The sequence below is a fragment of the Grammomys surdaster genome, unplaced genomic scaffold (assembly GCF_004785775.1).
Source record: "Grammomys surdaster isolate TR1022 unplaced genomic scaffold, NIH_TR_1.0 241, whole genome shotgun sequence".
In the NCBI taxonomy this organism is placed as follows: domain Eukaryota; kingdom Metazoa; phylum Chordata; class Mammalia; order Rodentia; family Muridae; genus Grammomys; species Grammomys surdaster.
The window spans coordinates 1,405,778-1,417,324 of record NW_021604686.1 but is presented as its reverse complement, the minus strand read 5'-3'; the positions used below and the strand labels follow the sequence as shown (position 1 = coordinate 1,417,324).

Sequence of the window (11,547 nt, the reverse complement as noted above, 5' to 3'; positions counted from 1 at the left end):
AGCCATAGGGGAACAAGGCAGGCAGCCATAGGGGAACAAGGCAGGAAGCCATAGGGAACAAGGCAGGAAGCCATAGGGGAACAAGGCAGGCAGCCATAGGGGAACAAGGCAGGAAGCCGCACTCCTCCATGTTCTCTGCTTCAGTTCTGAGTCTAGGCTCCTGCCCTGGCTCCCTTGAGGATGGACTGGACATGAAACGTGAGCCAAATAAAGTCTTTCCTCCTCAAGTTGCTTCTAAGTCAGTGTTTATTACGGCAACAGAAGATAAGAACAAACGACCACACCACTGAAACTAAAAATCAGACACGATTTTCAAAAATGTAATTTCTAAGCCAGGCAGTGGTGGCGCACGCCTTTAATCCCAGTACTTGGGAGACAGAGGCAGGTGGATTTCTGAGTTCGAGGCCAGCCTGGTCTACAGAGTGAGTTCCAGGACAGCCAGGGCTACACAGAGAAACCCTGTCTCGAAAAACCAAAAAAAAAAAGAAGAAAGAAAGAAAGAAAGAAAGGAAGGAAGGAAGGAAGGAAGGAAGGAAGAAAAGAAAAAAAATGTAATTTCTAGGCTGCATCTATGACTCCATGATTCAAGAGCTTGCCTAGCAAGCATGGAACCCTGGGTTCAATCCTCAGCTTCACAAAACAAACAAACAAAAAAACTGCTGTAAACATGTAATCCTGGACTTATAGAGGCAGGAGGGTCAGAGTTCAAGGCCATTCTGGAGTGCACAGTATGTTTGAAGCCAACTTGGCCAACGTGAGGCCCTATCAATAAACAAGTAAATAAATAAACAAAGTGGGTCCTGTGGTAAATGCCTCTGAACCAAAAATTCTGGGAAGTAAGACAGGAGGCCAGAGTGGCTGTATAATAATATCCGACTTCAAAAAAGAAAATTCAAGTGTAGGGACACAAATGTCCATTTACTGTGAAAACAGTCTCTGGCATTGTTTGTAGCAACGGAATCAGAGGTCAGGCAATGATCATCAGCTTAACTACAGAATGATTAGAACCATCTCCTACTGTGCTTGGATCTCCTCAGTCACAACTGTTTGTGAATATACTCATCCACAGGTATATTCCCAATACCTGCAAATAAACCAGACACTAAGCCTCAATTATAGGATGACTAGAAAATTTTCCTGGTATAGTGGGATTCCCTCAAAAATAATTCTTAAATCCTGCAGAACACTGCTATATACACTGGTGACAGAGCAAAACAAACAAACAAACAAACAGATAAACCCAGGTATTTTTGACTCAATCACGATCCATCACTCCTGCAGAGAATGTAAGACAATTTCAACAATACTGGGAGTAAACAGCTTGGTTATCTGTCATGGGATAACAAAGAGAGTTCTGGGCAGGACCATGATGCCTGAAATAGAAGGGTCAAGAAACTTCACAGGCAGAATCCATAATTTTTTTCTCAAAATTATCCTCAAACCGAAAAGGGCTAACTAACATATCCAATCGTTATCATGCAAGTCATGTTAAGTAGATGCTCTAACTTCCTTTCCTGTGAAGGGAGAACTATAATCAGTAGTGAGTTGGGTGTGGAGAGGGAAGGGGGGTTGCTTGATTACGGTTTCCCCCACGTGTTTACTATTTCTGTGGCATGCGGGTGTGGGTGAGTGGCTGGGCACACGTGCACACACTGTGCACCACACCACTTATAGGGAGGTTCGATAACAAGTCGAGGGAAGCCATTTTTTCTCTTTTCTACCATGTGATTCTGGGCACTGATCTGAGGTTGTGAGGCTGGGCAACAAATGTCTTGAGGTGCCGAGCCATCCAAGCAGCCCAGGCTTTCTATGCAGCCCAGGCTTGGATGACTTTACTCTTCAGTGCCTCTGAGAAGGTTATGTAGCCCTCTCAAATAAAGGTAACAGCACTTGCTACAAAACCTGAGGATGGATTCAGCCCTGGGAACCATGTGGTGGGAAAAAAGAGCCAGCTCCTAAAAGTCCTCTAACCTCTTCATAGGCACTGTAGTACATGTGCACATGTGCACAGACACAAACTATACATAACAGCCAGGCATGTGACCCCCCCCATACACCTTTTTTTTTTTTTGAGACAGGGTCTCTTTACATAGCCTTGGCTGTACTGGAACTCACTCTGTAGCCCAGGCTGTCATATACTTTTTTTTTTTTTTTCCGAGACAGGGTTTCTCTGTGTAGCCCTGGCTGTCCTGGAACTCACTCTGTAGACCAGGCTGGCCTCGAACTCAGAAACCCACCTGCCTCTGCCTCCCAAGTGCTGAGATTAAAAGGCATGCGCCACCACCACCCGGCTGTCATATACTTTTAATGGAAGCACTTAGGAGGCAGAATCAGGCTATCTCTTAGAGTTAAAGGTCAATCTGGTCTACACTACAAGTTTCAGGCCAGGCAAGACGTTAAAATAAAGAAAGGAAAACAAACAACAAAACGCCTCATAATATACCAGACTGTCAGCACTCACAACAAAGTTGACTGATTCTCTTTGGTACGGCAGCGTGGGTATTTGAGGGCTGTCTCCAGCCACGGAATACTACATCAACATCAGAATTCATCGCCATCCCTCTGCTATAGAGTTTATTTCTCCCTCCTGCAGCACTGTACTAAGTTTCACCTTGAAAGAGTCTTAACTTCCCATGGTGCTGAGAAAAGACGGCATTTATTGATCTACCTGAGTGTGGCCACTTCGTTTTGTCAGCTTCACCCGTGTTTGGTCCAGACAGGGGACATCTCCATATCTGTTTTTCTCTAGGTTTCCTGGAGACCTGAAGAAAATAAGAGGTGATTTAAAACAAGGGGACGTGTGAGGATCTTAGGTAACGCAGAGGACAGGACAGCCAGGATGACACAAGACCCCTTCTCTAACGATAAAGGAAGGGGCTGTACCTCAGTGGACGAGAACCTGTGGATCCTCAACCCTTGTTGCTTCTGCTTTAAACAGTGCAGCAAACACAGAGAAAAGATAAAAACAAAATCTTAAAACAAGAAATAGGGCTGGAGAGATGGCTCAGTGGTTAAAGCCTACACTGCTCTTCCACAGGAGCTGAGTTGGATTCTCAGTACCCACATCAGGTGGCTCACAACCACCTGAAACTCCAGCTCCAGAAAAATCCAAATCCTTTGGTCTCTGCAGGTACCTGCGCCCATGCGTGCATTCCTACAACTTCCCACAGACACACAGACACAGAGACAGACACAAAACAGAAATGACTAAAGGAGTGTCTTCATCTCTTTTCTTAGGGTTTCTAAGACAGGGTTTCAGTATGTACCTCAGAATGGCCTAGGACTTCCTAAGGAATCCAAGCTGTTCCTGCTTCAACTAGTGCTGGAATTACAATCCTTCCCAAATGGTTCCACAAACTGCACTAAGTCTTCCAACATTAGCCTATGGAAGTTTTTCTCAGTCAGACAACTACACTGTGGTTTGTTTGTTTGGTTGGTTTGGGTTTTTTGTTTGTTTGTTTGTTTGTTTGTTTGTTTTTTCCTTTTTGGGGAGGGTGTATGTCAAAGTCATCCTCGGTTACATAGCAAGTCTTAGGGGGCACGCTTGGCTAGATGAGGCCCTATGGAGTAGGAAGACAGGGTGTAGGGGTGGGTGACAGTGGCAATGCGGAAAGTTATGCATGGTAGTTTTGAAGAGTGGTTCAGCACTTAAGTTGTTGAGACAGGAGAATCATCATTTTACGCTAGCCTAAGATACAAAGTATGTTCAAGGATAGCTAGGGAAAAAGTATTCTGCCTCGGAAGCAGATTTAATATACAGAGATCTTCAGCACATAAAAAGGAAAACAAGTTATTAGAGAAAATAGTATTTTCTCCTCTTTATTTTTGTTTTGTTTTTCAAGACAGGGATTCTTTATATAACAGCCCTGGCTATCCTGGAACTAGCTTTGTAGATCAGGCTGGCCTCTAACTCTCAGAGATCCTCCTACCTTTGCTGCCCTAGTGCTCGGATTGAAGGCGTGTGGCACAACTCCCGGCTCTCCCTTTTACATGCCCTGCTTTCCCTTTCTTTCCTCTTCAAAGCCAGGACCTCACCAGTTCCCGACAGAGCTCAACCATGGAACTACAGCCCTAGCTTCTCTCTTTCATTCTCTTACATTATGTTTATCTATTATTGATACTACAGTAGGGTTGGGGGAGAAAGAGAGGATGCACACACGCCACAGGGCAGCGTGTCCATGTGTGGAAGTCAGAGGACAACTTCCATGAGTCAGTTTTCTCCTCCCATGTGGGTCCCAGGAATCCTACTCAGGTCGTCAGGCTTGGCAGATGCGCCTCCTCCTGCTGAGCCGTGCCACTAGCCTTACACTCTTGCTCTGCTTACTGGCTTCTTTCTCCATGGCCTCTCCTCAGTTTACTAACTCAGTATTTTCCCTCTTTCTTTGGTATTTTCTTCAGACCATGACTAACCTGAACAAGAATTCTGAGATGAAAAGATGCTTAGAGAATCATTGATTCCTAAAACATTTAAAGGAAGACAAACATTCAACAGCCACGTATTACGCATATTCCAGCCACATATTTCAGAAAAACTAAGGTACAGAGTGAGGGAAAAAAACAGAAGGGACTTCTAGCTAAGAGCCCACTGAAAGCATTCTTAATTTTCAACAGACAAAGCTCACTAGTAAGAAAATAACAGCCAATGACAATGTTGTAAGAAGTCTAGAGAGACAGCTAAGAACACTAGCTGCTTTTCCAGAGAAAAAGCAAAGTCAAACAGCACCCACTTGGTGCTCCCATTCTTCTGTGACTCTGTCTCAGGGCATCTGATGCCCTCTACTGGCCACTGTGAGCACTGCATGCATGTGGTGCACAGACACACATTCAGACAAAACTCTCAGACACATAAAATATAACAAACTATATAAAAAAAATTTAAACACAGTTAAGACTAGATAAATGTGGTAGTGTACACCTTGAATGGAAGCACTAGAGAGGCAGAGGTAGAGGGATCTCTGTAAGGGCAGCCTGTTTTGGTGAATTATGGGTTAGCCAAGACTACATAGTAGGATATTGTCTCAACTAAAACAAAAAAACTTGATTATTTTAGATAGACAGACAGGCAGGCAGGCAGACAGGCAGACAGGCAGAGTGGAGAACAGTTGGAGAGAACAGTCAACATCAGATTTTGGCCTCTACAGATACAAATATACACAAACACACCCCATAACAAAAGAGACAGACATACTGTGTGCTGCGACCATAGGTATCATTAGGCGTCAGTGATGAACCAGCCGGATGATTCTGTGCCCAAGTCCTAAACGGTTCAATTCCTAAGAAACAACTCTCCTCTGCTCCTGTTACCGAATCCTTTCAAACACACAGCACTCCTCCTGACAAGACCTAGCATTTTATTACACTTTGGGCCTTTTTTAAACAGCACTTGCATTTCAATAAAATATCCAAGTTTACCATATTGGGTACATGCCTATAATAATACCAGCACTCCAGAGTCAGAGACAGGAAGATCTCTGTGAGTTCAAGGCCAGTCTGGTCTACAAAGTGACTTCCAGGCCAGCCTGAGTAGGCCATGCTGTTTCAAAAAAATCCAAAATCCAAAATCCAAAAGCAAAAAAAGAAGAAGGAAGAGGAGGGAGAGGAGGAAGGAGAGGAGGAGGAGGAAGAAGGAAGGAAATATTTATCTTTAACTATAAAGTTTCCCCATTGGTACCCAAAGATCACCAAAAATTTTAAAGTATAAGACATCAGTAACAGGCCCAAGCCCGAAGCAGGAAATAACTCCAGATGAAATTATTAAAGTGACTGTGGAGATTTGGGGGTGTGTTAGTAGTATATACTGTGTACACCTGAGTGTGGAAATGCACACGCGTGTGTACGTACATGTAGAAGAAAAGCAGGACACCAAGTGCCTTCATCTGTTGTTCGTCTCCGTATTACCTGGACCGGGGAGCTCGTGGGACCGTCTCTGCCTGTCCCACAATGGTGGAGTTATATACAAGCGCACCGTGCCTAGCTTACATACAAGTGCAGCCGTGCCTAGCCTTTCACATGGTGCTGGAGATCTGCACTGAGCTCCTCATGTTGCAGAGCAAGTGGTCTTACCCACTGAACTATCTTCCCGGAAAGCCTTTTTATTGATGTGTTGTTTTTAAATGTTGCCCGACTGGCCTGGAACTCACTCTGTAGACCAGGCTGGCCTCAAACTCAGAAATCCGCCTGCCTCTGCCTCCCAAGTGCTGGGATTAAAGGCGTGCGCCACCACCGCCCGGTGACCAGGCTCACTTCTAAGTCACAGAAACTCACTTTCATCTGCCTTCCAAGCCCTGGGAGTAAAGGCATGCGCTACTCATGTTCCTGAGAAGCTCCTTAACCCCAGGGAAACCCTCTTATAAAGGAACTGAGGTCCTGAAGCAGCTGCAGTCATCACTTGCCAGAAAAACCGAGGTAACTGATTGTGACCCAAACCTCTCCTACTTACATGGAACAGTGGAAAGTGCCAACAGGGTTCTCACGACGAATGTCTTCATACTCCTCATAGATGCCCCGCTTTTGCCTGGTGTTAACATAGTCTACCAACTCTTGGATGGTCATGGCATGAGGACCTGGAACATGTACTGAGTCCCAGTCTAAGGCAGGAGGCAGGGAAAACAGGATGATCTCATCCAAGGGATCTGGGTGGCCGTTCACTTGGGGCAGGAACTGGAAATTCCAAGTGGCGAGGTCAATTTTGACGTACCCACCCAGATTTTCTGGAAGGCACTCCCTAGGCAGGTGCTGGGTAACCTCAGATGTCTTTAATATCTGAATCTGCAAGGAAAGAAAGAACACGTTGAGTACAGGGGCTGTGGGTGAGCAAGGACGCAAACAGGATACAGACAAACGGCTTCTACTAGGTTTGAAAATCAGGTGAGATTTGCTTGAAACACAGTGTTTGAAAAGAGGCAGACTGAATTTTATCAGTTTTGGTTTACAATTCTATGAATTTCTCAGATAGCTAAGTTCGAACCCCCAGAATGTCAAACAAACCACTCCCAGAATTAGGGTCCAAGTTATTTCTCTTCTGAGATGAAGGGACAGTGAGCACAGACTCCGCACTGTAACAAGCCTTTCAGCACTATCTCTTGATGGCGCTCTTCCTGCTGGAAGCTAAGAACACACAGGTAGTGACCACTTTTGTCAGTCTTATACTGACTCGTCTATTCTACGTCTCTTAGCTCAGACTTTACTCACAGCTTTGTGTGACTGTCCTCAAAGACAGAACTCTATGAAAGAAAGACAAAGCCACCTGAAAATGGTAATCTATGAAGACATAAAATAAGTAATCATATTTGATTCTGTTACATACTTAAATATAGCCATGCTAGGCCAAGATGGCCTAGTTACTTCTCCTTAAAATCTCTATGGGTCAGAAATGCTATTCCTAAAAGATTATTCCCCCTTGCTGGTGCCTTTTCTTGTTTATTTTTTAAATTTGTGCGTGCGTGTGTGTGTGTGTGTGTGTGTGAAAGAGAGAGAGAGAGAGAGAGAGAGAGAGAGAGAGAGAGAGAGAGAACGTATACCACATTCAGACGATGAGAGACCAGAAGTAGGCACTGAATCTCTAGAACTGTAGCTATACTTGGAAGCTAACCTACTTGGGTGCTGAAAACCCAACTTGGGTGTGTGCTTTTAACCACTGAGGCACCTCTCTAGCACACCACCTTCAACCTCTTAAAAAGCTTCTCTTTCGTCTTCTAGCTCTAAAGAACCAGCTCATAGGAGCTGGAGAGATGTCAAGTAGTTAAGACCCAGTTCCATTTCCAGCATCCACATGGCATAACTCCAGTTCTCAGGGACCCTATGCCCTTTTCTGGCTTCTTACAATGCTAGGCACACACATAGTACACAGACGTGCATGTAAAATTGAAAACACAGCTCTTAAAAACAGAAAGTTGGGGGCTGGTGAGATGGCTCAGCGGTTAAGAGCACTGACTGCTCTTCTAGAGGTCATGAGTTCAAATCCCAGCAACCACATGGTGGCTCACAACCATCTGTAATGAGATCTGATGCCCTCATATGGGTGTCTGGAGACAGCGACAGTGTACTTACATATAATAAATAAATAAATAAATAAATAAATCTTTAAAAAAAAAAAACAGAAAGTTGTCGCTTTTGATACACCTCTTTTATGAAGCTTCTTCTTGAATGCCCAAGGTCAAACTTTCCTCTCTGCTCCCAAATAGCCTAAGTCCTCTGCCATAGGAACTCTGGATTCTCTAACAGAACAATGAACACTCAAGGGTAAGGACTGTCATTCAGTGTTTAACTCCCAGGACACAAGGCCTGGACTTTATGAAGTGTTTAACACATTCTGAATTTATAATTTATACATGCATATATAATTCCTACAATTCAAATGTAAGACAGTGTTTAAACAATCCTCACAATCCAGGGATCCGTGCAAATAAACACCAGTAATCCTAGTAAAAACAAAAATCACCATATAAAGGAACAGTTCCCTTAGACACAGGGGTCGTATCCTGAGAGTCGTCACTAAGCAGCTTCTTCAGCATCAGACGTCTTTACTGTCTCTACTCTGGCCTCAGCTACAAAGTTGCACTAGTACAACTTGCACAGTTACAAATTACACTAGTAATTTTCCTTTGTAATTTCATCACCATGAAAATCTGACAATGCAGCCAGGTGTGGTAGTGCATGACTTTGATCTCAGTACTCAGGAGACAGAGGCAGGCAGATTTCTTTGAGTTAGAGGTCAGCCTGGTCTACAATGCCTGGTCTTCAAGGACAGCCAGGGCTATTACACAGAAAAACCCTGTCTTGAAAAAACGAAACAAACAAACAAAAATCTGACAATGCAAACCTAATCTCTATTATTTCTATTCTTTTATTATTTTTTGAGACAAGATCTCATGTGTTCAGATTGGCTTCAAATTCACTGTGTAGCCAAGAATGGCCTTGAATCTCCAAATTCTCCTGCCAACACCCTCCAGGTGCTGAGACAATAAGGATGTACACACCATTGTTTGGATGCCATTTCTTTCAAAAGCTACAAGCACTGACTGAGACAGTAATTTTTCAGATGTAAAACACGCGAGAGATTAATTAGAGAAATAGAGTGAGTGTGGTCATTTTTAAATTAGAAACAATAACTGTTTCAAGAAAAAAACAATGCCCAGAGATGTGCATGGTGGCTCACTCTGGTCCCACCCAGCACTTGAAAGGCTGAGGCTGAAGACTGCCATGAACCTGATGCCTCATGAGCTACAACACAGTGACAGTGAGCTGCAGGCCAGCTTCAGCTATAGAATGAAACCCTGTCTCCAAGAGTAAGACTAGAAAGAGACTTTCCCCACCACCCCGAAGGTCACTCACAGGGACTTAACAGTATATAGTAAATAAACTAGTTTGACTTTCTTGCATTCTCATTCTCTCTCTCTCTCTCTCCCTCCTTCCTTCCCTCCCCCCTCTCTCTCCCCTACCCCCTTTTTTTTTCTTTTCTTTTCTTTTTTTTTTAATTAGGCTGGAATCCATTTCCAGGGGCCTTTTATAAGCTAGGCAAGTACTCTACTACTGAGCTACTTCCTCTGCCCCAGATAAATTCTAATACCAGTTAAGCTAATGTAATTACAGTAAGTGCTGATTTTTGGTTTTGGGGTAGGGTGTTGGGGACTATACCTAGTCCCTTGGGCATGCTGAGTAGGCACTTTGACACCGAGTTACATCCCCAATACTACTTTAAATACCATTAAATATTAATAGTACCCTATGTAGCACTAAGTTAAACTTTGGAAATCATACAATCCTTAAAATACTTCTGGGACACGTGGGTCAGTACTATTGTACTCAAGGTGTTGTGAAGAAAAAGGCAGATAAATTGTGGCCTTGTCCTAAGCACAGGTTTGTGGACAGTGAAGGCATTGCATCGCAGACTGATGAGCAGAGAGGGAGTGGGTACAGTAAAGGAGGAGACCCGTCTGAGATCAGCCCACAGGATTCTTTGAAGGCAGAAAACTAACGGGCAAGAATTCACCAGCAGAGACCAGAATGTATTATCTAGCTCCAGCAAGAAAAGTCTAGCTTGCCTTACCCTCTCGCGAACTTTATCCTTCAAGAGCAAGCTGATGATGGAATAGGGCACGCGGAACCATATGGGTGCTCCTACAATCAGCACCTTCTTCAGCCGGGCTGGAAATGCTCCCTGTGGAGAAAAATGCATGAGGAGTTAAAGCCAGCCATACCGGAAACTGTGCAGGCCCAAAATATGGTTCTTGCCACTCTTCCTCTGCATATGCAACAGAGAAACCTGACAGCTTAATTCAGAAAGAGGTAGGCTAAAAGTGATTTAAAAAAATAAAAAAATTAGAAGCTGATCTACCTTTAAAAGTAATGATGTTAAGTTCATGTTAATCATATACTTCATGGGTCAAAATTATTCTTTATTTTTTTTTATTATTGGTGAGTGGGGACATGTGTCACAGTGTGCACATGAGGATCAGTTTCCTCCTCTTTCCTTTATATGGCTAGATTCTGGGTATTGAACATAGGTCACCAGGCTCTCGTGGCCCTGATGTTTCTGTTTATACTGCACATATCATACAACAGCACACATATTTGCAGCCTACAAAAATTGAGCTTACTAAAACTTAGATTTTTAATAAGTTGAGGATAAAAATTTTACTTTATACTCTTCATCTAGTTCAATATGTATGTGTATATATACATGTAACATCTTCTACCTTCAATCTTTTCTCTATTTGTTCATTTATTAAACCAATAGATACAATCTAGGCCAGAGGTGACACTGTGTATTCAGCATGTGCTACCTAGGTTTCATATCCAACACAATAAAAAGCACACACACACATGCATGCATACACACATACATATATACATGCATGCATACACACATACATATATACATGCATGCATACACACACATACATACGCATGATACGCATGGATGCACACATGCACGCATGAATACACACATAGATACCCATGATCTAGCATGTACAAGTACAAATGAGGCCTTAGAAAAGTAAATAAACTACTCTCAGAGGAAAAAAGAGATAGCCCTATTTACATAAGACATGAAGACAGAAGTATATAAGGCATACACTGCAGCACATCACTAAGTATGCAAGGATACACTGCAGCACATCACTAAGTATGTAAGGCACACACTGCAGCACATCACTAAGTATGTAAGGATACACTGCAGCACATCACTAAGTATGTAAGGATACACACTGCAGCACATGACTAAGTATGTAAGGCACACACTGCAGCACATGACTAAGTATGTAAGGACACACACTGCAGCACATTACTAAGTATGTAAGGACACACTGCAGCACATGACTAAGTATGTAAGGATACACACTGCAGCACATGAATAAGTATGTAAGGACACACTGCAGCACATCACTAAGTATGTAAGGACACACTGCAGCACATCACTAAGTATGTAAGGACACACTGCAGCACATCACTAAGCATGTAAGGATACACTGCAGCACATCACTAAGTATGTAAGGACACACTGCAGCACATCACTAAGTATGTAAGGATACACTGCAGCACATC

General features: G+C 43.3%; 1 protein-coding gene across 1 annotated transcript in view; it reads right to left on the bottom strand.

Moving 5' to 3' along the window:
- The window catches only part of Ptpn9 (protein tyrosine phosphatase non-receptor type 9), a 79,202-nt gene that overhangs the window by 14,556 nt on the left and 53,099 nt on the right, over window positions 1-11,547 (bottom strand). The window contains exons 6-8 of the mRNA XM_028774576.1: window positions 10,049-10,159; window positions 6,440-6,768; window positions 2,669-2,762 (exon numbers count right to left, since the gene is read on the bottom strand). Of these exons, the coding sequence (XP_028630409.1) occupies window positions 2,669-2,762; window positions 6,440-6,768; window positions 10,049-10,159 (534 nt within the window). The remainder of the gene's footprint in view (window positions 1-2,668; window positions 2,763-6,439; window positions 6,769-10,048; window positions 10,160-11,547) is intronic.